The sequence below is a fragment of the Cynocephalus volans genome, chromosome 13 (genome assembly GCF_027409185.1).
Source record: "Cynocephalus volans isolate mCynVol1 chromosome 13, mCynVol1.pri, whole genome shotgun sequence".
Lineage (NCBI taxonomy): Eukaryota > Metazoa > Chordata > Mammalia > Dermoptera > Cynocephalidae > Cynocephalus > Cynocephalus volans.
The window spans coordinates 63,194,613-63,221,850 of NC_084472.1; the positions used below are offsets into that span (position 1 = coordinate 63,194,613).

At 34.2% G+C, this 27,238-nt stretch overlaps 1 protein-coding gene across 4 annotated transcripts in view; it reads right to left on the reverse strand.

The window, feature by feature from the left end:
* Positions 1-989: 989 nt before the first annotated feature.
* Positions 990-27,238, reverse strand: part of TMX3 (thioredoxin related transmembrane protein 3) — a 46,857-nt gene continuing 20,608 nt past the window's right edge. For 2 of the 4 annotated variants that reach the window (XM_063077179.1, XM_063077181.1), the window contains 7 exons: positions 23,636-23,734; positions 19,674-19,731; positions 19,431-19,484; positions 18,494-18,550; positions 8,385-8,514; positions 6,915-6,983; positions 990-4,476 (listed from right to left, as the gene is read on the reverse strand). In XM_063077179.1, coding sequence (XP_062933249.1) covers positions 4,216-4,476; positions 6,915-6,983; positions 8,385-8,514; positions 18,494-18,550; positions 19,431-19,484; positions 19,674-19,731; positions 23,636-23,734 — 728 coding nt within the window. In that variant the 3' untranslated portion in view covers positions 990-4,215. Of the gene's footprint in view, positions 4,477-6,914; positions 6,984-8,384; positions 8,515-18,493; positions 18,551-19,430; positions 19,485-19,673; positions 19,732-23,635; positions 23,735-27,238 lie in introns of those variants that run through there. The other 2 variants (XM_063077180.1, XM_063077182.1) reach the window with 2 other exon arrangements.

Sequence of the window (27,238 nt, forward strand, 5' to 3'; positions counted from 1 at the left end):
ACAGTTGCAGACGTGCTGAGCAAGTCTGACACCTTCATATATGAAGAAAGCTGATAGGTTCTTGTTTTGTCCTGCTCACTAACTCTGAATCCCAAAGATCCCAAAATAGAAAATTAGAAAATTTGCAATTAAGCATTTTAAAAAACTATCAATGACGGTAGCTTAAAAACTCCATGAAAACTGAGGCTGTGACTGTCTTTTACTGCAGTATCCTCTGCAGTAAAGAGAAGATATTTGATAAAGATTTCCCGAAAGAATAAATCACAAGAAAATAATTGCTATTTTATCATAGTTGATTAAAACACCGTTTCAGTTTATAGATGGGCTTGGAGGAAAGTTGAGGGCTTGACTATAGTCAAGCAGAAAAATCAAATAATTTCCCCATCTATATTCAATACCATTAATATTCTAAATCTAAATCACATATTTTAACAATCATTAAAAGACATGCCTTTGGTATAAAATGAAAAAGTTATTTGAAAATTAACATTTGTATTATAAAGCTTTGCTTTTTCCAAATATACTCTTCCCCACTTGATATTTTAAAAAACAAAAGAAAAACAAAAACTCCAAGGCTTTAAATTTCCACTTTATTGACAAAGTGAGGGTGTCAAGGTTGTACTGTGTCCAAAATCATAATTTAGCAGTTAAAGATTCAAATTCAATTCTTTTAACTAAACTCAGTAAAAAGAGGAATAGAGACCCTTTTGAAAAAATTCTCATTTAAAAGTTACCAAGTTACAAATACAAAATATTTCAAACCTATGAATCTCAGGTTCTTCATCTATAACATAAGGGGGTTAGGTTACAATCTGATCTTTCTCAAGTCTGCTTAAACTCTAAACTTGTTTCTGTAGTTATAACTTACAATTTTAATAAAAGGAAAAAATGTTTTGTGGAAGATCAGTCTTTGCTGCTGTCATTGCATGCACAGAGAACTATTCATTATCACAAACAACCAAAAGATACTTAGTAAAAATTACAAACAATTGCATATTTTCAATTACTTTATTTTAGAAAAACAAAAGTTAACAATTGGTTCCATAAGGCAGGGTACCATGAATTCAACAAGTTAGTAATACAGACTCTCAAAAACCTTTATAGATTAGTCCAAAGTAGAAAATTATTTTTTGCTCACTCCTGGACTCACGCACACTCAGAAAAAAATATATATTTATAAAAAATAAAATGGCAAACCTAACTCCACCAATTGATAGTCTTAATATCCTATACTGGTTTATTTGAATAATTTCTGTATAATAGCTGAGTGATTTTTTTCTTGTTCTACCACCATATCATACAAAGCAATGATGAAAACATTTTGCAAAACCAAAAAACCCCACCAAATACACAAAACATCATTAACAACAAAATTCACTAAAAAACAATACAGCTAATTGTTTTAACTACTCATACAGACCCTTCCTTCAACCTGTGTAGACACCTGGCATCTTAATGTTATTTCTAAACCAGATAACAGGAAGCACTATGTGTGATGAAGAAAATGAAAATTCTAGGTCTAGTACACCTTAAACAAGTTTCAGATAATAGTAGCCAGAAAAACATTGATGCACAAAATGAAACAAAAAGATTGCAAGCTATAATGGCGTGCAGAGGGTACTTGATAAAAACATGTATTTTCTCTCTTTGAAATATCCTTAAATATTAATCGGAGCACCAGATTCAGCAACAGCGAGGATCTAGAATTTTGGATTTTTAGAAATAGAGCTTTGTTCCAACTGAAAGAGAAGGCAAAACCTCCAGCTTTCTGCAGGACCTCACTACTGATATGTAAACATGATAAGATTAGTCACTGAATTAAAATATTTATGTTCTTCTACTAGACTCAGTTATTAAGAGATCTGCCTTTATTTTGAAGTAATTTTTCCTGAAATGAAAATATCATTCATAGTAAGCTCTGATGTCACATTAAAGGGAAAAAGCATACTAGTGAACAAATTTAAAAATCTGTTTTGTGAGTAGTTTGACAATGTAAATAAAAATACTCAAAAGTAAAAAGCAAAATTTTAATACAAAACGGAAGAAATAAAATTATTCATTACAAACCACCTACATATTTTGTTTTCCCAATAGACACACTTTCAAAGCACAACTAGAATATGAGGCAACAGAAGAGTTGTGAAAAGGATAACAACTAAGGCTTTCATTTATAAAGGACAACATCACAGAATACAAAGCAAAATCACTGGATTTTTGTTTACTGACATGTTAAGCTTTATCCCTACCCACCTGACATCTTTCATTTACAGGTGATGATGGACAAGACAAAATATGCAGATGACTAACAACTGATAGTGACAAGCATGAAGAAAAAAAATGAATGATATTTTCTATAACTATTTGCTCATGTCACTGCTAAATTTGCACTTCCTTACTAGACCGAATCTCAAATGAGGCATCTGCACTTATGTAAGCTTTTCACTACTGCAAAACAAGCTTGACCACAGGGAACATTAATATTTATCTTCCCAAAGAATGTCTCAATATTCTTTGGAGAAAAATCTACTTGTTAATTAACAGCATGCTCCAGTTTCCATTTAAGAACTTTTCATTCTAGTATTTCCCAAAATTCCCTGTGACTATATATCTGTTTCATTATTAAATAATAAAAATGGGGTGCCAAACATTAAGAATGAGTAATTATTAAATACTAAAAGAGCACATGAATATAATAAAACTATGACTAGTAATTCCTTAAGATCCAAGAGTTTCAGTTTAGTCCTGATCAATATGGCATCGGAAACAACCAAAGACTGCCACTGCTGACCAAAGCCAATTTCAGTGTCGGGACCATCAATCACATATTTTTAAAATGATTAAACATCTAAAAATGTTCAGGACAATCTTTTATAATTAATAACTAAATCATTCAATGAATAACCACCCAAACAATAGTTACCTAATAAAAATTCTAAACTTGGGTAGGTAAAATGAAGTCCTCAAAAATAACTAATCTACAATAAATACAAAACAGTTACTTAAAAAAATACCAATTTTTAGACACTAATTGGGATAGAATTCCTATATTATTTCACTATAGATAGAAGAGGTTTACTCATTGATATGGGTGCCAGAATTAACAGAATGGAGAAAGTAACTGGCCAATCTCTTTTTTGCACTGCATGTGACTTTTGTCACTTGACATGCTAATTACATCACTCATTACTCATTCTGAACACACAGTTACACCCACAGCATTACATAACAGATGTGTCAATAAATTGTGTGTGTGTATGTGTATAAATACACACATATTTTGGACTAGGAGTTACCATAAAGTTTATATACCATACACATAAAAATATGATATATATTACTTTTCAAAAAACAGATTATCAAAGAAAATTTTAGAAGAAATCTCAATATATAAAATAGAAATGGAACAAAACAAAAAGACTAAGGTATTATGGCTAAAGGAGGGTAGGATTAACAGAGACACTTCTCTTCCTGCAATGACCCACGAGACACCATCTAAGAGTATTTATTCCAGAGCATGGATTCAAACCACTGTTCCCAGTAAATCCTGTTTATTTTGAAAAGGTCAATAACGAGACTACTTTTTCCCACTATATAGGCCCATATGAAAATTTTATAATAATGCAACTGAGTATAAAGTTAAAAAGTAACATTTCCTCTCCTTTAAAAATAATAACAAAATAAAACCACTATGCTATATAAAAACCATATTATTCTTAACCTCATAATCCTAATTTGATACATGGAAAAAGTTATCAGTTCTCCTTAAAGTGCCTACATTTTAAAGACTTAATTTTGTCCATATATATCTTATCCAAAATATATGAAGAGGATAGATGGTTAAGAGATGGAAGTTACTACTTTTCCATATCAAACACGTATCTTCTACCTGACTGATCAATTTAAATATTCTGCCAAGAATCTTAACTTTGTCACAGAATATTCAGATAGAGAAACATGCAAATAGAACTGATCTGTTATAACACCTATAGGTAAACTTCGATGGAGTGCTTTGACTTTGTTAGTTTTAGACAAATCATCTCTTTGCTCCAAACATCTCCACATTTATGGAAGGAGTACTTTAATCCATGCAGTTGATATTAACAAAATACAAATAACATGTTTTCTTCTGTAAAGATCATGATTAAATGTCTAAATTCAATAAATAGATTCTTTAATAATTTGAAATCCTATCAAATATTTTATACTAGTAAAGTCTCAATCTTTCTTCTTTTCTAATACATCCTTGGGTTCTTGCACTGCAGGCACTAAAGATCCTCCACTACTTGGCTCCTGTTTTTCTTTGCTCTCTTCTATCTGTTCTTGGCTTTCAATTTCACTCTTAGACACTTCATATCTTTCTTCGATATAACCTCCATCTGTGTCAGCTGTGTAGATCCCATAGCACATGATACTGATGACACCCAGTGGCAGGCCAAAGAGAAAGCAGCCCATAAGTGGTGAGCTCTTGAATATAGACTGTGGAAAGATAATTAAAACTCAGATGTAATTCTGATAGAAAAAGCATGAAATAAATTTAAAACCATTACAGATTTCTTCCTTTTGCTGCTGTTCAACTTGCTTTTGGTTAGAATCAATGTCAATATTTCTGCAGTAACTACCATGTTAAAGATACTGTAAGAGATACAACCCTATATGCACCTGTGCAGGTGTGCATGTGTGTGCATGTCTGTGTATAGAACCAGCTACTGGCAGCAGCAGAGGCACCAAATACTCCTAAATCTTTTCTAAAGACACTTACTCTTCTCACGTTATCCACAAAGTTCTCTTTAAGATGGTTACTATGTGCCCAACAGTTTTGAAATTGCTTCCTGAACTATAAGAATCTGCTCAAGGAGAAGGCTGGATTATTTAACATGAAGAAAGTACACACATATTTTCATCCCATAACATTTTAAATATTTTTTACTCATCTGGTTAGTAGTAAAGCCTCATTAACTTATTAAATTCCCTTAATTTATATACTGCCTCCTCAGCTGTCAGAAAAGTAAAAGTAATTTTACTGAACAGATTTTAAAAGTATAACATATTCTATGGGCTGCATCTATTCTATTACTTTTGTGAATACAGACAAGGTCAGAGGACAGAAAGATCACTTTGGATTGAAATAACAGAAGAAGGCTTCACAGATAAAGGCGTGTTTTGAAGGGGAAATTTAAGGATGAGTAAGAATGTGGCAGGGCAAGGTACGATGTCAGCACTAGCAATTAGCGCAGGAAAGATTATGCAACATTCAAAACCCAATAAGGAGAATATTTCAGATGGGCAGAGTATTGTGATGTGCACCACTGCAGAAAACAATCAAAATCGATTAATTTAGTAACACTAACTGTGCAGTGGTATACAGAATTGATTAGAGACTGAGAAAAAGGAAGTGTTGGAACCACGCAAAATTTAGAGTAGTAGCTAGACATAATGTGACAGGGCTCAACCCATGCTGGTGGCAACAGAAAAGCAAAATAGTGTCTGACAAATTGAGGGATACTATGCAAAAGTCAAAGATTATCAGAATTTATTTCTCACCAATAAAGAAGGGTAGCTATATTTTCCTGACTGCTTTTGGCTACAATGAATGAAAATGCCCATGGAGCAGCTCAAGGTAGAAAACTGGAACTAAATTTAGGATTCAGACAAATTTAGGAATGTCTCTGCTGTCAAGGTGATTGAGAGTTACAGCTGGAAGAGAAAGAACAAGTTCTTAGAGTTCCAAGCAGAAAAGGGCAGAAGGAGGAAAGAGACTCTGAAAAACACTGAACTGGACGTGGTGAGAGCAGCGAGAGTAGTGATTACATGATCACAGTAACAAGGGAAAGGAGAAGGCCAAGGAAGGAGGCCTTGCATTTCCAGAGGAAATACATCAACAGATGGAGTAAGTAGTAGGCAGCTGGTGAGCCTGGGCATTAGTTTGATAGAGTAAAAAGAAGAGGAAATTAAAATGGCAGAAATAATCAGGAGAGGCAATAGTGAAGAAAGACGAGGAAACATATATAGAAACTAATTACAAAAGGAAAGAAAAAAGTGTAATCAGGGCAGACATGTCAATTTGAGTTATTCGAGTTATCTACTATGTTTACTATACTTAGATATAAGAACAACTATGAATAAACACTGGGATGAACGAATGGAAGAAAACATTGTTGGAAAGCATGTGACCCACCACATTATAATTCCACATTTAAAGTCTACTTTTTAAAGAGAGAATTAAAGAAAAAAAGGAACAACAAAAGAAAGGAAGAAAGGAGAGGAGAAAGGGAGGGAAAGATCTGTAAACCATCCTAATTATTTACCAACTGGGGAAAGTACAGAATTAATAGGATGTTTAAAACTTTAAGATCTGCAATTCTGACTACTGGAAAATGAGAAAGAATGACTTCCCAAGACGCATAATTTTCTTCAACAAAAATGACCAATTCACAGAAGAAAGCACTTAGTGGAACTAAAAATTTCATATTATCTACACTTTCATCAAATCACAGAAATTATTAAGTAAAACCTTCACATGTGGGTGGATTAAGGAAATAAAATCTTTTAAGTCAAACTAACAAGTTAATTGATTCTGAATTTCAATTAACTCAAGAATCATACAGAAATGAATAAAAGAAACTTAATTTCCACCTAACGAATATATTTTCTTAATGTAAATACTGATTAGTTCTGCTGGTTGGTTAGCTCAATTGGTTAGAGTGTGACCTTACAACACCAAGATCAAGGGTTCAGTTCCTCATACCGGCCAGCCACAAAAGAAAAAATATATATATATTGATTAGTTCATATCCTGCAAATTAAAGACATATTTTGACCTAATCCTTTGATATTCCAGATTTTACTATAGTTAGACATAAAGAACCTATACATTTTTAATTACCAATGACACTAAACAAACTGTCACAACTTACCACAATAGTAGATTTGGCGTCGAATACTATTCTTTTCAATCTCTGCAAAATGCTATCACCTCCTTGGGCCTTCATTTTAACAGGAAAAAAAGTTAAATTGTTATTGAAGTACTATTACTTCATTTTTCTATGTTATATAATCTTAATAATTGTACGTCAAAGGTTTACTACAAAATACTACATAAATCACCTGGAAAAGTTGGAAAGTAAACATCTACTGTTTTTTCTTGTCCCACATTCCTTCCGCCTTCTTGTGTGAACACACCCTGATTCTCCTCTGAAGAATTCATCCACCCATATTCATAATCCCTGCAGCATAATTGAAGCTAATCCCACTCCCAGAGTCCAGGCCTACCCAGTTTTGAGTTTAGCCAGGATTACTAAACCCGAGTTCCTGCAGGGTACCTCTGCTATTGTGTGCAGAGAGTACCCCTGGGGAGGAAGCTCAACAAGAAAAGGAAGAGAAAAATTCCTGCTGAAAACAAATCAAATCTCTGCATTCAGCCATCTCTGAAATCTGGCTCATTCTTTGAATTTCTGAGATATATGAATCAATAAAATCTCTTTGTTGTTAAACAGTTTGAGTTGGGTGTCACTAACTTACAAAAAAAGGGCTGTCACTCATACAGGTAAATTTCATTAAAAAAAATTTGTTTTCACAAATATAAAATTCCTATTATATGATTAGGAGTGTTTTTCAAACTTCTTGACCTTGACCCAAAGTAGATATGCTTGCAACTGTAAGCCTACTTTCAAATAAAGTTTGTGGAAAGCTGAAACAAAAGTTCCACAAAATAGTAACTAAACTTCATGAAAGCAATGAAGGCTCCTATTTTCTTTTTTATTCTATTCTAGTCTACTGAATTAGGATGCATGCTGGTTGCGATCTGATTGTGATATGAGGTGATTTCATGACTCTCTGAGTTTCAATCCACAGTTTGAAAAAATAAGACTATCCTTTCATTTCTGAGAAATATCTTAGAGGATTATATTTGTAACTCTCCACTGGGGCTCTGATTCTCGATACACTTCCCTCACTCTTAAGAAACTACGGTCTTATTTGCAGATTTTCTTAGAAAACCAATCGTAATAACTTAATCCAACTGTAGATTTGGACCTAGAAAGGTATTAAGAGCCATGGAAGCTCACTACTAGGATTACTCTACACAGTGTAGGCTTCTTAGCATCCCTAGCACCCAACCAACATCACCTCCCCATCACCCTGACAACCAAAAATGCCCTCCAAAGAACCCCTAAAAAGGCATTAACACCTACTAGCAACCTCTACCATAAGAGAACCTTCTGCATTGGGAGGATGTGAGTCTCATGTTACAGAAGAGCAATGTATGGAAGCCCATCTCCCTTCACCCCCCCGGTGATACTCCTTTCAGAATTAGAAGTAGAGAAATGAACTAGATTCTCTTCTACCTCTTCCCCATCATTCCTTTGAAATGGACGTTAACAACTTACTTCTACTGTGCCATCCAAAATGTTATTAATGAACTGGACCATGTCTTCAGCATTCTTAATCTGTCTGTCTAGCAAGAAGTATTGTTGGTTTGAAGTATTCAGTACAACTACAGTTGGGACTGTCAATTCACTGAAAACATAAAAACAAAGAAATAAAAACAGACATTAAACATAGTGATAACAAACATTCTGATACTTACTTATATCTCAGTAGGTATAATTATAGGAGGGAGCTATATTAATAGCTTTGCCTCCCTTTGCCCGTATGAAGAAAATTTCAAATTTTGCATTGATTTTAAAACTAGTTAAGATTATATGAAAAACACTCTAATATACAATGCAATAGAGACAGCTGAGTGATCATGATTTATCTTAATGATAAAAATTAGGATGTATGGAGTATGACTTTCTGGGCAGTTTTATTCCTTGCCACAAATTCACTTTCAGTATCATCACTGTTAATCATACAACACCCCACATCAGTTAAATGGTAACCAGATAGGTAAGAGCATGGTTTCTGGAGTTATACTACTTGTGTTTAAATTTAGGGCTTTCTCTTAAAGGTGCAAATAATTTAGCTTCTTATATGTAATGTTTTTCATTTATAAAGAGGGGATGCAATAGTACCTACCTCGCCACAAAAATTACACGAGAAAATTCAAGTTAAAAATTCAGCACAGTGTCTTGTACATAGTACATGTTTGATGAGCACTAGCGCAAATTCTCTGAACTCCTACCATCACACTATTACGTCATCACATCCTCAGGAAGTGCTTTAGTCATATACTAGACAATAGTTCAGTTTGCAGATGAAAAATTATATAATGTTACCAATATGTGCCACTCAATGCCTTAATTTTATTGTCTTTGAGAACAGGTTTTTGCATAGTCATAAAAAAGGGAGTGCTTAATACCATGTCCCATGCATCATTCTATGGTTATTCGTATGCCCATGTGTACATGAAAGCATTATGTTAAAGTTTAAGCTTTTATAGTAGAAGCATGTTACACAACTCTATTGTCACCACATAAGTAAATGAGTCCAGTGGACTGCTTTATTGTTCATAATTCTTTATCCCTCCCTGTACTGCACCCTTTTCCATGTCACGTGACCCGACATTGGGCTCAGCCATTTTGACCTGGTCAATGGGGAGTTGAGAGATGTGATTTTAGCAGAGGTTTGAAGAATGCTAGCGTGGTTGGGCTGGCTAGCTTGTATTTCTGACTGTCATGAGAAGAACACCTCCCAGGAAAATATCCTTCCAAGAGTTAAGGACATGGAAGACGTGTGCAGTAGGCCTGAATCTAACTGGTAGTTTGGAGCCACATCTAGCTGTGCCCAACTAAGGTCAGCCACCCCAGACAAGTGAGAGAGAATAAATGATTAATGCTTTAAACCACTGGGTAACAGGTGCTTTACAGTCCAGTATTATACATTAGGCAAGAATTAACTGGTTGTGCACTTAATAAAATCTTAGCTCCACTCTTGTTCATAAAAACACAAGAGATAGCTTTTAAATTTATAGCTATTTAGTTATTATAATGCATGAGTAACAAAAAATTCTATTTTTATGAAATGGATTGGAACCTGGCCTTCTTACATAAACACATTTTATGGAAAAGTTAAATACCCAATTGAACTAGGAAACAAATGTTTGTTTTGAAGTAATTTAATTTGAATAATGATGGAAAATAAGATTTCATCTTATTCCTTCTTAATTATATTCACAAATACCCAATACAAAATAATTTCATAGCTCAAAGGTCTTAGAGTACCTTATTTATCTTGACAAAAGTTTTAAAAAAAAGTCAATGCTAAAATAATTTTATCTTATATAATATCATGTATTTGCCCTACGTTAAAAACATTTTAGGCAGCAATAGCTATTAAATTCCACTAATTTATCTGTCCATATGAATGTCATGGGAGCTAAGAGGTTTGGAATAAGATTTGCATTTGAGGACTAGATCTCTTTAGCTTATTTGTCTTATTTGTTGGGCAGCCTCCGGAATTATTATTCAACTTCCTTGAGTTTCTTCTAAGATATTTCAATTTCCCCATCTATATGAAATGGAAATAATAAGAGTACTTATACCTCACTGAAATACTGTAAAAATCAGAAAACATACATTGACCACTTAGTGCAGAGTTGGCCAGAGGGTAAGGGCTTAACAAGTCAATATATGCCTTCTCTCAAAAATAAATAAATAAATAAATAAATAAATAAATAAATGAATAAAGAAATAAATACCCCCAAACAATAAGGGAGTGGGTGGTAAAGGGGGAAGATTACTATCGGTGTCCTAAGTACTTTAATTCCAAAGCAACTTTCACATTTTTTTCCTCTTATACTTTGTACGAGTTGTATACAGTGATATCTAATGAATCAGATCTCTTTAAAAAGAGTTTCAAGAAAGCAGAATTACCTTGTTCCTCAAGACATGGAAAAATCCACTCAGTATTATTTCCTATGTGAAATCATTCATACGGTTGAAACATTATTACAGCACTTCTAGCACATGAAGTCATTTTCTTTTAGTAAAATAATTTTAAAATGTCCATACTTCAGGGGGAAAAAGCCAAAAAACAAAATATATTTAATATGTGCATTAGTTTTCTACTGCTGCCATCACAAACTACCATAAATCCAACGCTTAGGACCACAGGCATTTACTACGTTACAGTGCTGTGGGTCAGAAGTCCTACGTGCCTGGCAGGATCCTCCACTCACTAGGTGGAAATCAAGCTGTCAGCAGGGCTGTGTTCCTTACTGGAGGCTCCGGGAAGAATACACTTCCAGGCTCATTCTATGTTGGACAGAATTTAGGTCCACACAACTGGAGGATTAAGGTCCTTGTTTCCTCGCTGGTTGTCAACCAAGGGTTGTTGTCAGCCCTGGAGGCCAGCCGCATTCCCCGGCTTGTGGCCTCTTCCATCTTCAAAGCCAACAACAATGGGGAGCCCTTCTTACGCTTCAAATTTCCCTCAAGTACCCTTCTACTGTATCATCTCTCTGCTTTCACTAGAGAAAGTTCTCTCCTTTTAAAGCCTCACGTGATTCAATTGGGCCCCCCATAAATAATCCAAGATAATATCCTATTTTAAGGTCCATAAACTTAACTGCATCTGCAAAGTGCCATTTGGCCTATAATTCACAAATTCTAGGAATTGGGGCACAGATATCTTTGGGGAACCATCCTGCTTACCACAATGTAGAAAACAGGTGAAAAGTGAAATATATCTATCCTATTTCCCAGTACAAATCACTTGTCTGACTTGCCTATGTGTCCTCTTAATTCCTTCATAAACTCCCTAGTTCCCCTGTACACATTCCTACTTATTTACCAGTACATATATTATCTTCCAAATATTTTTGTACTCTGAAATTATGAGTTTTTAAAAAAATATCGATACTAGTTTTTAGAAAAAACACAAATATAGTTATTTCTATATAGTAAAGTGATATTAAAAAATTTTAAAACATTGTCATCTTGTAATGATTTTTTTTCCTCCTCTTAAGAGGATTCTCTATAAAATGCTGATTTTTTTGGGGGGGGGGGGCAGCTGGCCACTATGGAGATCTAAATCCTTGACCTTGGTGTTACCAGCACCAACACGTTCTACCATGTTGACTAACCGGCCATCCCCAAGATGCATAGTATTTAAGACAATGATGGCATATATCTTCCACCTCTATCCTTAACTCTAAACATATTTTTAAAATGCCTATTCAGTTCCTTTGCACATTTTTTTTACAAGCATATTCATTACTACAAATCATACTTATTCTTTATGCCTCTCTCTCGCTCCCCATTCTAACAACCATAGGTTTGTTTCCTCCTTCTGAGAGATTAACTGTTTCTCTGTTGATGTGTTGCCTAGATGATCTGTGTCCAGTGCTGAGAGAGGTGTGCGCAGGTCCCCCACTATTATCGTAGAGAAGATGCTTCTTCTATTACTCCAGAGTGTGCTTTGTGGAGAGAGACGTCCTCTTTTTTTTTGTGATCTCTGCTGGTGACTCTCCATGTGTCAACACAGTCAGATGTCTGGCAGGTCACTTGCACAGTGACTGTAACTACTGCTGTGGTGACTAGCCACTTTTGGAGCAGCTGTGGCAACTACGATGGCTATGGTGGGTTACCTGAATGGAAATGGTGTGCTCTTTACCTGGTGGCAGCTGCATGGCTGCCTGCAGGTGGGTTTGGCTTCCCCTGGTTCCATACCTCAGGACCCCAGGTCGTAGCCTATTTTTTTTAACTGGATTATTAGTTTTTTGACTGTGAAGTTGTTTGAGTTCCTTACATATCCCAGATATTAATCCCTTGTCACATGTATAGTTTGCAAATATCTTTCTGCTCTGTTGTTTCCTTTGCTGTTGTTTCCTTTGCTGAAGCTTTTTTAGTTTGATATAATCCCAATTTTTCATTTTTTCTTTTGTTGCTTGTGCTTTGGGGGTCTTATTCATAAAGTCTTGGCCCAGTCCTACTTCCTGAAGTGTTTCCCCTGTTTTATTTCAGTAGTTTTATGGTTTTAGGTCTTACACTTAAGTCTTTAATCAATATGAGTTGATTTTGGTATATGGCAAGAGGTACAGGCCTAGTTTCATTCTTCTGCATATAGATGTCCAATTTTACCAGTACCATTTATTGAAGAGGCAGTCTTTTCCCCAATGTATGTTCTTGTTGCTTCTGTCAAAGATCAGTTGGCTGTAAGTATTCTGGGTTGAGTTGATTTCTGGGTTCTCTACTCTGTTTCATTGGCCCCAGTATCTCTTTATGTCAGTACCATGCTGTTTTGGTTACAATAGCTTTGTAGTATAATTTGAAGTCAGGTAGTGCCTCTGGCTTTAATTTTTTTGCTCAAGATTGCTTTGGCTATTTGTAGTCTTTTGTTGTTCTATATGAATGTTAAGATTGTTTTTTTCTATTTCTGTGAAAAATGTCATTGGTATTTTGATGGGGATTGCACTGAATAAGTAGATAGGTTTGGGTAGTATGGACATTTTCATAATGTTAATTCTTCCAATCTAAGAGCATGGAATTTCTTTCCACCTTCCTGTGTCCTCTTTAGTTTCTTCAAATGACCAACAGGTACATGAAAAAAAATGCTCAGTATCACTAATTACCAGGGAAATGCAAATCAAAACCACACTGAGATATCATCTCACCCGTTAGATTAGCCAGTGTTAAAAAGACCAAGAATAACAAATGCTGGCAAGGATGGGGAGAAAGGGGAACCTGCTACACCGTTGGTGGAACTGTAAATTAGTACAGCCATTATGGAAAATAGTATAGAGGTTCCTCAAACAACTACAGATAAAAGTGCCATATGATCCAGCAATCACACTACTGGTTATCTACCCAAAGGAATGGAAATCATCATGTTGAAAGGATACCTGCACTCCCATGTTTATCGCAGATCTATTTACAATAGCCGAGATATGGACTCAACATAAATGCCCATCAACAGAAAACTACATAAGGAAATACATATATACTCAATGGAATAATACTCAGCCATTTAAAAACAAAAAAGAAAAGAAAAGAAAAGAAATTCTGCCATTTACAGCAATACGGATGAGCTTGGAAAAAATTATGTTAAGTGAAATAAGCCAGACAAAGAAAAATACCACATGTCCTCACTCATAAGTGGGTGCTAAGAAAGAAGGAAGGAAGGAAAGAGAAAGAAAGGAAAGGAAAGAGAAAGAAAAGGAAAGAAAAGGGAGGAATGGGGGATGAAGGGAGGAAAGAAAAGAAAGGAAAGGAAAAAAAAGAAAAAAAACCAGTCCACAATAGTACATTGATCTTTCAGAAAGAGAACAAATCTGTGTTTACTACAGGTTGGGGGGCAGAGAGGGACGTTGGGGAAAGATTGTTTAAGGGGCATAAAGAATAATTATGATTTGTAATAGTAAATATGCTAATAATATTGATTTGATCAACATATGTAGTACACAGGTGATAGTAGTCAATGCTGTACCCCTAAAATATGTATAATCAATTATACTTCAATTAAGGAATAAAAAAGTTAAAAAAAATAATAAAAATAAACATATCTTCAATCTTAAACATATCCTTACATCTGTGTTTATAAGCAAACATAATTCTTTATTTTCAACTTTTCTCTCATTACCATTCACCTCTGGTTCTTAAACTTTAATGGCTATCAGAATCATTGGGAGAACTTACTGAAAGACAAATTTACAAATTACTGGGTCTGACCTGCAGAGTTTCTGATTTAAATATAAGATATGCCATGAGCATATGGTAATGACAGTAATGTGATATTGGTGTAGGAATAAAAAAACAGATGAATGGAACCAGAGTTTAGAAATAGAATCAATAGGAATAAATGGAAAATTGTTTCATGGTTTCATCTCCTCCAGTTCCTCCTCAACAGGTACCACTATAAACCCACATAATGAAGCAAGAGGCAATCAAAAGAGAAAAAGGAGTGAAAACAGGGGATCTTAGAAATGGAGGAAAAACACAGTGGCCAACCATCTTACAATATCCCACCCAGGAGAAGATAGCAACCCAGGCCCAGAATCTTGCAAATCCGAACTTAGTGGATAAAGACAGTCCAGGTATGCTGATTCCTCTGGATTGAATGGGTGCCCTGTTGACAAAAACCAAGAAGGCCATGCTGCATAGATTAAGGGGTATCCAGTGAATACCTTAATGACAACAAGCAGCCAGACTCTTTTCCCTTGTCAGCTGAGGACTCCCCTTCCTCACTTATAGACACCTGCTGGCCTGGCAACAACCAGGACCCTGCCAAAACAAGAGGCATGGCTTGTGAAGCACCTTTCCTCCCTGCAGGTCAGAAACTCCCTTCCTCCACCCAGAGGTACTAGGCAGGCTGTCCTGGTGAAGAGCCACATGCCATGTAGGGATCAGCAAGTGCCCCAGCAGTGATGAACCTAGCATACTGAAAAAGCACAGTAAAGACTATGAAAAGTAAATTACCAATTAGAACCACAGCCTGCAACCAGGACCTATAATCTAAGCCTCAACACATGGACTCTCTGCTGTGATAGAAAGTTTAAACAGGACCCTCAGCAACCTCTAGGAGTAACAAAAGACCAAACATTTGTATCATTAGAAATATAGAAAGTGAGAAGAAAGAATAGGACTAAAAGAGTAACCAATGGAATAATGGCTAAAAATTTCCTATATTTGGAGAAAGACATAAACCTACAGGTTCAAGAAATTGAGAAAACCCCAAATAGAATAAACTCAAAGAAATCCAGGCCTAAACACATCATAATTAAATTTCAAAACCCTAAAAAAATAAAAAATAAAAAAATAATTATTTAATTAAAACTGTCAGAGGGAAATGAAGCATTATCTAGAGGGAAACATCAATTTGAAAGAGAGAAAATTTGTTTGAAACCAAGGAGGCCAGACAGAAAAGAACTGTCAACTACAAATAAAACAAAACAAAGAGAAACTGTTCCTAGCAGACCAACTATGAAAATATGGCTAAGGAAATTCTTCAAACACAAGGAAAAGGACAAGACATTATGGAGGTAGGAAGAATAAAAAGAGCAAAAGTGTGGGTAAATCCAACAGACTATCTCTGTCCTCGCTACTTTAAAAAATACCTAAAAGCTGAAACAAAATTTTAACAACATTTGATATAGTACTTAATGTATGTAGCAAAAATACTCAAGAAAATGTTATTATAAAGTGAAGGAAATAAAGGGATCTAAAAAGTCGATACCAGTAATAATAAGTTACATATATATAGTTTAATACCTACAGCAACCACTAACAAAATAATACAAAACAATATACTGAAAAACACTACAAATAAACCAAGATGGAACCATAAAAAACTGTTCAAGTTACTCACAAGAAGACAAGAGAACAAAAATAAGAATCAGAAGAAATGAACAGGGCTGGCTGGTTTCACAGGTGGTTAGAGTGAGGTGCTGATAACACCGAGGACCAGGGTTTGATCCCTATACAGGCCAGCCACCAAAAAAAGAATGAACATAAAACACATAAAACATAAAAGGCAGACTTGGGATGTAACATATCTGTAACTGCCTTAGTCACAAATGGCCTAAATACACTAACCAACAGGATCTAACTGTCACACGCAGGACACCTACCCAACAGCAGCAGAATACATATATTTTTCAAGCATATCTAGACCATTCACCAAAACAGACCATGTCCCAGGACATTAAAAATCCCTCAAACCTAAGAACTGAAATTGAGTGTGTTCTCTGACTGTATTTGTAGCTCAAATTTTCTACTATCTCACAACTCAAATTAAAATAATACTCACAAAGAAGTATTCTTCCATCTTTAGAAATTCTGAATAGTATCCTGAATTAAGGAGTTGTTTATTGGACCCAAATTGCTTTGGCAAATGCTGTTTTACTGAATCACTATAATGGCTTGCTTTGAGGGACATAATAAGAAATGGTTGTATCAAAGTCCCTACTATATATACTGTAAAAACCCTATTAAAATATACTTCTATTGTAGAATATCCCCCTTTATGAGATTATATATCATATCAATTTCTCTTACATTTCTACAAGATCAACCATATTCCTCCTATAAGCAATATTTATTATTCTATGGGCAATGAGAAATGTTCAAATAACTGTTTTTCCACTTCATTTTGAGCATTAAAAATTCAGGGACAAATTTTCAAGTGCCTTCAATAATTGTATAGATACCTTATTTTCCTTTGTCTTGATTTATTATATACTAAATCTATATCTTTGGCAAACCCTCTCAAATCATTATTGGAATGAGAGGAATTATTGGAATAATATAATTGCATTTAACAAAATTATAAATGATACTTTGGGTTTGTAAACCTCCACCACTCTCCTAAATCCCATTTTCATACCACCTCTTGTGTCTGCTATTATGTTTCACCTGAAATGACCTCCCTTCTCATTTGCTATGGTTTGAACATATCCCCCAAAGTTCACGTGTTGGAATGTGAGAGGTGGGACGCTTAAGAGGTGATTAGGTCATAATGAAACTGCCTTTGTGAACAGATTAACATCTTTATGTTGGAAGTGGGTTCCTGATGAAAGGTTGAGTTTGGCCCCCGTCTCACTTGTTCTCTCGCCCGCATGTGCTCTCTTGCTCATCTACCTTCCACTGTGGAATGATGCAGCAAGAAGGCCTTCACCAGATGCGGCCCCTCCACCTTGGCCTTCTCAGCCTCCAAAATCAGGAGCCGAATAAATTTCTTTTCTTTATAAATTATCCAGTCTCAGGTATTGTTATAGCAGCACAAAATGGACTAAGACATTATTTTTTAGACCTTCTCTTAATGACTGCCTCCTCTAGAAAACATTTTCTGAGACCTTCCACTTCAGCATGCATAGGGGTGAGAGTGGGAGAGTCTCTACACTCCGGAGGCCTCTACTACATAGAACTTTTCACACAGTTCTGCAATTACCATTTGTGGTCTTACCCAGTGGACTGACTATAAGCATTTGAAGACAGGAACTCTAACATATTTTTTGCATCAACTGCTTAACACAGTATACAGCATACAGTAAATGCTCACTAAATGTCCACTGAATAGAGTAAGCTGTTTTTTCAAATTTATTAACTCAGTACAGGATTTGGTAAATGTTTTCTAATATCAATTTTCTGAAGTAAGAATCTAGATCTTTACATCATAAACATAACAGATAAAATTATTTAAAATTTTATGTATTTCCTATAAAATTATTTTGATCTATTAAAATAAGTTCTCTTTGTTTAGTTTGTAAATGCTAAAAATTTCCTATTTAATAATTTTATTTACCCCTAAAAATGGAATTTTTAAAGGTGTGTATTAAACAAATACTACATGTTTTTGAGTAATGTCTTCTTTCCAGAAAACTATAAATTATAATACTGAATCAAGATACTTTTTCTTAGAATAAAACAATATTAAAATTCAGTAAGTTCCAAATACAGAACTTAAAAACTAAAGTTTTTTTAATTTAATGGGAGAATATCTGCATCAGAAAATACATTTTTGCTTTTTTTCAGCTACTTAATTCTTCTGCCTGTCCCTCAGAAACAGAAATTTAAAAATTGATAGACTTCATAGTAAAATCATTCAGTACTTTACTTACTCCATCAGCAAGGTATTTATATAGTCATTTCCATCCATATGGCCAAACTGAAAAACCCTAATCAAAAAAAAGCAGGGGAGAGAGAGAAAAAGAATGTCATATTAAATGCAAAAAAAAGTAAACCATACAACAAATTGAACATTTGGGCTAGGTAAACACAAACACTAAACATTTAACATGTAAATCACATATAATAAATATAGAAAAGAATGTAGGTTCTACTAACTTTTGAGATACAAATACACATGAGGGGAAGTAAGCAAATTCCAAGACATTTTTACTTCATTTATGAATGTTTAAAATGCAGGGAAATATAAGCTTTTATAACTGAAACATGATTAAGAAAAATTACCCATTTACTCTAAAAAAGGACTATTCAGAAGATACTATCTACTATGTAACATGAGAACTACACACTGACCCATCATTAAAAGATTCAGAATAAGAGGAAATAACTAAATATAAAAAAAATTATACTATTTTTTATGACAGCAACAAGCAGAATAATTTAGCACACAGCAAAAATATTTCTAATGCCATTTTTATATTCAGTTATTATTTGAATTCCTTTTAGAACCATTTGCCTATCTCTGACTTCTGATTGCTCATTTAACTTTATCTTAAATTTGTGACTATATGTGCATAGTTTCTTTCCATAAAATTTGTCTCAAATCCTATCAGGAAGCAAGTATAATACAAATTGTAAATAACTTTTTTAATTTTTTTTTTTAACTTGTAGGACATAAAATCAATGGATTTCAAAATCCAGACAAGTCATGCTGAATGCAACATGACATAATTTACTTCAGTTCTTTGATTCACCTTTGAAAGTATGAACTTTTGCTTTTGGTAAGTATGAACTACTACTTTTGCTTTACTACATTATGAAACATAATGAAACAAAAATAAAGCAATCTTCCAGAATGCAGGCACCTACCTATGAAAGTGGTCTCTGTAATCTCTAGCAACTTCCTGAATAATTGACTTTAATCTGCAGAAAAACAAACACACAGATATTTCATCTCTTCACTTGAAAAAGATATTATAATAATTTGTTATAACATTTGCTGCCTTATCTAAGTGCATCAGGAAAAGAAAGATATCATACCAGTTTACCAAGGTCATGAAAAGTTGAAATTGGATGATATTTGAAGCTTAAAACTATTTCAAGGCACTATACCTGGTATGTTCAATGGATGTGTTTTTCTCATCAATAACTGCAATAGCCACGAGCTTTCCTGAAATTAAGAATGACATATCTAAATTCAATAACTCTCATTATACACATTTTTCAAGTATCACTTTAGTTGTGAATATGGAATTAGTAAAAAAAAAAAAAAAATTTCTATAATTTAATTACAATTAGCCTACACATGTTATGCTTAACTGAATCAACACATTATGGTATCATCTATGTTTTGTGGAGTGAATCAATAAATTAGTCAATTCCAGGAAATAAATACCCTCTACCTCCCACCCCCAAAATATAAATAGTAAATACAACAATTTGTATACTCAAATTGCATTTTTATAAAAATTTATATATTCAAATTATATTTTTCTCACACAACACAAATTTACTAAGTATTTTATCAAAAGCTAAAGTCATAAGGAATAAGTTTACTCAGAATAAATTCTCAGTTTACTACGAATTACTGCAGCTCTAAAAGGGCAGCATATAACAAGAGAAAAATGGATTTTCACACATGACCACTCCCTTCAGTACCGAGGATCACTACTTGCCAGTAACAATGCCCTGAATTAAAAAGACTCACATTTACTTAACCCTACGTACAACACAAATCATATCCATCTCTGATGTCCTCTAGGAAGGCAGCATGATGTAATGACCAGACACTGCCATCCAGCAGTGTCTATTATGTTCCAGGCACTGTACCAAGCCCTGGGAGACAAATGGTGAAGTGCCATCATTTATTAGCTGTACGACATAACCTCAGTAACCTTCAATTTATTTTAGGAAATTAATAATTATTTCATGGTTATTGGGACAGTGAAATGAGACTATGTGCACAAAAATATTGGAGTAGTATCTGCCTTAGATCAAGTACATAAATATAGGATTAAATCAACAATCTTTCAATATCATCACCACATTTTAATGCTGCTTCCCCTAATCTCACACTGTTTAAACTTCTCTGAATTCTACACAATCTTGACTCTTCTTTTAACCCTCTGATGAAAACATTCACAATCATTATTTCCCTTCTTGAAATATTCATTTATTATTCAGTCTCTAGTTTTTATTACGTACTTCTTTAATTTTCAAATGACAGTTTTTTCAAATGCCTACAACATGTAGAGCACCTTCTCATGGGCCAACAGGGTTCAAGAAACAAAGTTTCTCACATATTAATTTAACAATGCTCCACGCCAAATAATGTACCAGACACTGAACTAGTTACAGAGGACACAGTGATGAGCAAACACACAACTCTGGACTTATGAAAAGACAGTCGAGTAAGGGAGACTTTATTTTTTCATCAAATAAATGTCCAGTTTAAATATTAGAGGTTCTAAGGGAAAGCAACATGCAAGGATCTCAAACAACTCAACAGCAAAAAAACCCCAAATAATCCTATTAAAAAATGGGCATATGACCTGAATCAACATTTTTCAAAAGAAAACATACAAAAAGGCCAACAGTATATGAAAAATTGCTCAACAACACTAATTATCAGGGATAGGCAGAATAAAACAATGAGATATCATCTTACCCCACAAAGAACAGCTATTACCAAAAAGACAAAAATGTAACAAATGCTGATTGAGAATGTGGTGAAAGGGAACTCTTATGCACTGTTAGTGGGAATGTAAATTAATATGGCCACTATGAAAACAATATGAAGGTTTCTTAAAAAATTAAAATTAGAACTCCCCATGTGATCCAGAAATTCCATTACTGGGACTACATCCAAAAAAAAAAAAAAAAAAAAAAATGAAATCAGTATGTGGTATCTACACACCCATGTTTATGGCAGCACAATTCACAATATCCAATAGGTGGAATCACCCTACGTGTCCCCCAACAGATAAATAAAGAAAATGTGGTAGGTATATTTACATAGTGAAATATTACTCAGCCGTAAAAAAAGAATGAAATCCTATCGTTGGCAGCACCATGGATAACACTGGAGGCCACCATCTAAGTGAAATAAGCCAGGCACAAAAAGACAAATATCTAATGATCTCACTCATTTGTGTAATCTATAAAAGTTCTCATAGAAGTAAAGAGTAGAATTGTGTTAAGAGGCTGTGAAAGGTAGGTGGGAGAGGAGGATGGGGAGAGGTTGTTGAATAGGTACAAAGTTACAGTTAGATTAGAGGAGTTAAGTTCTAGAACTGTTCCATTATACAGTAGGGTGACCATAATCAACAAAAATACATTGTATATTTCAAAACTGCAAAAAGAGGATTTTGAATGTTCTCACCACTAAGAAATGATCCATATCTGAGGGGATGAATATGCCAATTACACTAATTTGACTATTATACATTATATACTTGTACTGAAACATCACATTGTACCTCATAAATATGTACAATTATTATGTGTCAATTAAAAGCAGAGTATTACAGAGTAAATCAATGTATGAGGGGATCAGCCAAATTTTTTTAAAGAAGCAATATTTGGCCTGAGTTTGACGAATGAATACGAATTAACTACATTATCTCCAGGCAAAGGAAAAAAAACATGTATAAAGGAGTTTTGGTACAATTGGCATAGCCTTTTAAAGAAATTGTAAAGTCAGTGTGGCTGAAGAAGGGAGAGAGTGGGGAAGAGACAAAAGTGAAATGAGGCTGCAGATTTAAGCAGAACTCCAAGCATGCAGGGATCTGTAGTCACCAAAACTTCTGAGAATGACACTGAGTGTCTGAAGCAACAGAGAACTAGGAGGCCGTTGTGGTGCTTGGACAAGGGGACAGGTAGGACAAAGAGGAGAGGCACAACTTCAGCTGTTGCCTGACAAGGGCAATTATGTTGGACACACAATAGGAACAATACCACAGCAAACTTCTGGTTCCAAATTAATATGGGAAAAAAATATGTAGAGCTAAAGCCGCCTACTTTAATTACCTCAAGGTCATGCTATCTCCTATAATTACTATACTAAAAGCAAAACTACTATAATTCCTGCATTTTTCCCCTTTTCCCTTCACATAGACCTGAAAAAATCAGAAAGTATACCCACAATCTTTGGCAGTACCCATGCTAGCTTCCAATACTGAGCTAAATGCAGCTCACTCTGTAAGGATAAGCAAAGACAGAAACAACACCAGACATAGAACACTGAAAGCAGGCTCAGAAACCAGAAGAAATACCATCCTAAGAAAGAGTTACAAATAACAGGAGAACATGTAAGAACATTTCTAGTTTACATTCCCAATCAGATGTAAGAGCAGGGAATCATGAAGAGGAAACCCTATGCCCAGTACTTCTCACACAAAAAACTGGACCTTGAATAAAGTTTCCCATCCTTTTACTCTAAAGCTATACTTGCATCCTGCTTATCATAAAGTTGTGAATGTGAACAAACGTCACAACAATAACCCTGATTTCTCATTTCCAATTTGCTATAAATTTAGAAAACACTTTCTCCTAAAACTTAGCTTCTTAAAATTTTTGTAGTTTTCACGGAGACCATATAATTAACTTCTTACAGCTTTCTTTTTTGTAATTCATATTTATATTTGTTTTGTCATTTTCAATCATGGTTTAAAAAACCATGTCAGCTTGATTCACATTTTTCTCCCTCACAAGTAAAAGCAGGCCTTTATAAGGTTGTAGTAAGTTTTGTTACAACTCCTATTACAAAATCAGCCTCCTGAGTATAGCTTCTTGGTTGGTTATTATTTCTCATTCCCTTATTATTCAGGCTGTTTGTTTTCCCTGTCACCATAAGTTCTATTAGTAAACCCACTCTCTAGCTAATCTTCGATCCACACACAAAGGCAATATAAGTCTATATTCTTTGGTAATATAAGTCTATATTCTCATAAAGCAGAACTAGCATTCAGGCTATGAAACAGACCTTAAAATTCATATCCTAGAAAATCAGATTTAAGCCATCAATTAAAGAAAAATTCTGTAGAGTGATGGAGAGCTGTATATACACTTGTTACCTGTATCTCCAAGTTCATACAAGAGGAAGCCATCCATAGCAAGATAATTCTGAAACCTCTCCCTATTGATCCACGATGACAGATCACCATCTTCATACTCTTAAACACAAAACAAACTTGATAAATTATACTATAAATGAGTTTAAGATGGTTATAATGTTTTAATCTCTCAGTATGTATAAAATGCCTGACATAGGATCATAATCTTAAATCCATATATTTCATTTTTTAGGAATTTATTCTAAGCAATCAGATGTACAAGAGGATTAATGCACAAAGCAATTCTTCACTATAACATCATTAAAAATAGAAAATGTCCCAAATCAAAATTTAAATAAATTGATACATGATGAAAAAGACCATTTATAATTTTTTAAAAACTTATTATTATTAAATTGTAAAGTAGGTTACAAAACAGTATTACAATATGACTGTAACTGTGTAAAAATCATAGTATGAAAAGATCCACAGGATGACAAAAATGAAGACATATACTCCTAAATGGTTACCCTGGATTGATGGTTATCCTTGGATGGTGGCACTATGGGTAAGTTTTATTACAGTTTCTTTGCTATTAGGTATTTTATGACATTCTTCCTTAGTTTACAACTCTTACACATACGTACAACCAACACAACCATACATATATAAAGCTACTGTACATTAGTTTTTTTCCATCATCAAATATTTCCTCAGGCTAAGCAGAGAATATAATATGCAAGAGAAATATTATCTCCTGATTAGAAATATTCTTCTAAAGTGATTTTGAAAAATTATCACAACTGCATGAAAAAGAAGCCGATATAAAGCAAATGTCTTTAAAAGCCTATCATTATGTCTGGTTGAAGACTGGATTTTACTGATTTCTTGAAAGGTGTGCTTTTTCTGTCACTTGCATTGCTAAACAAAACATTTTCAAGTTATCAAAGTATAAAATAAGTGATATAATGCAAATCTGAAAGTATTTACGGATTTGGACTTATAAATTAGAAAAACAAACATAAAACTAGAAGTTGTTTACTGAACCACAAATTCTACTTCATATCAAGAGCAAATTAATAAAGACTGCACAAAGAGATAAAGTTGAAGCTCATTCAAAAACAAAGTATCCTCATTAGCCCCTATCTCAATGCTTCTAAACTTATTAGTAACAATTAAATATTAGGATAAACATTCAAAGTACAGCCTTTGTTTTATCTGAAAGCTTTAGGCAAGTTCTAAATACTGACTGCTGCATATTGGAAAAATTTGGCTTTTACAGTGTCTGAGGAACACATACATACTATTCCTATTTTCCCTAAACATGGAAGATCATATCTGAAATGTGGATGAGGAGGGTGTACTTTCTTAGGCAGGCTCAAAGAATACATTTAAATCTAAATAGATATAATCAAGTTTTTTCCAAAAAATAAAGTGATTCTCTGAGTTGTTAAGAAACTCATAATAAAACAAGAACAAAGATTTAAAGCCTGAATCATGTTATCAGTGACTAAATATCTTAACTTGGAGAAAAATCTCTTTAATCCTGTTTCTTTATCTATAAAATAACAAGAAAACTGATCTTAAACAATTGTTGCAATGATCAAATAATACATACTAAGTGCTTGTCATATAAGGAGTACTATAAGCTAAGAGCATGTAGACAGAACAGGTATAGAAATGAATTACTTTCCTTCTCATATTTTCATATATGCAAGTTCCTCTTAAGTTCCTTTTTAAGTCCAACGTCTAATACAGACAATTCAATAAACAGTCAACAAATGAATGACTGGATGAGCACATGGATGAAGCTGCTATTTAATTACATATCTGTCTCCTTATCTAAAATTCTCAGTTACCTCCTTTATGATCTTAGGATATTAATCTCTCTGCCTTATTACCTACCTCACAGATTACTGTGAAGATAAAACAAATATCAGGTTAAGCACATACATTCTACTTGCTGTAGAATGATAGTGTACATGGTAGTTATTATAAAGTGTCCTCATGAAATCAAGAAAGCAAGTTCAGTTCTCACGTTCGCTTAAAGACATTAAAGAAATGCTTAGTTTTTTTTTTTGTTTTTTTTGGGGTTTTTTTTGTCCTTTTTGTGACCGGCCGCACCGCGCTCAGCCGGTGAGCGCCCTGGCCATCCCTGTATAGGATCCGAACCCGCGGCGGGAGTGCTGCTGCGCTCCCAGCACCGCACTCTCCCGAGTGCGCCCTGGGGTTAGCCCAGAAATGCTTAGTTTTAACATGACTGTCAAAATAATTAAAAAACTCTTTACTAAAATAAAACAAATGTTCCTGTCACTGGATATTTTTCTATTCATTTGAATTACTTGAGCAATTCGAAGTCTACTGCTGTCAACTAGTCACCTAGTTCTCATTTCCTTTCTGTTACACGGTAGAATTCAACAAGAAAAACAACCACACTCTATAATGTTTCTGCAATGAGTGGCATGTTCCACATCTGCGCTCTCTAACATGGTAACCACAACCACTGGCCACTGAGCACTTAAAAAAATGCGGCTAGAGAGAATGAGAAACTGAATGTTTTATTTTATTAAATTGTAATTTAGAGTGTTACTAAGACTGCTATTAGGTGAGAGAGCCTTTGTATTCACTTTTGCTTTTGAGTGGCTGTGTAGAGTCCAACAGAAGTTTCACTGTTTCCCTTGAATTTAAAATATTTCCTAGCACCCTATGAGTTTGCTACACTTGGGTACCTCAGAGACAGTTTGGGAACTGGGGGAGTAGGTGTGTTAATTATGTTAGGTGTTATAACAGCATACGGTTATCAAAAAAATAAAAAGTCCGCATTTTTTAAGAGGCATAATGAAGCATATAGTGACGAAACACTACTAAAAATTGCTTTAAAATACTTCAAAGAGGGCTGACTGGTTAGCTCAGTTTGTTAGAGTGTGATGTTGATAACACTAAGGTCAAGGGTTTGGATCTCCACACTGGCCAGTCGCCCCCCACAAAATAAATTAATAAAATAAAACAAAATACTTTAAAAAGGAAAAAAAAAAAAAAGAGTTTAAGTAAATGTGGTAAGATCTTGGAAACTGTTTAATCTCGAGGATGGGTATATGTAGGGTTTTATTATTTTACCATTTGACATCATAATAAAAATATTTTTTAAATAGACAAAGTATTTGCTTCAATGAAGAAATAATGAAACAGTAGCAAATGGTTACTTCTGACAGGAAGGGAGAGAAGCAGCCCGGGAGGAATATACAGGGGCGTCACCACTACTGATGATGTTTTATTTCTTCACCTTTTTGTGTGTCTAAAATGTTAGATACCTTATTAAAATTAATTCTGAACATTTTATTTTGTTTTATTTATTTATTTATTTTTTTTAATTCTGAACATTTTAAAGTAATGCATACAAACTGCATAGGGTGTATTTCTCAAGAAGGCAAATAATTTGACAAAAAATAACTCACTGTAGGCAAAACAAAAAATGAAAGAACACTAGATGGAAAAACTAAAGTTGAAGGGTTAAAAAAAAAAAAAAATCAGTCATTCAACTAACAAGAATTGTAAGCAGCAGCAGCATTTACAAAATCTTTTACCAACATCTAAGTCCTATAATAGAGCATTTTAATTTTAAAA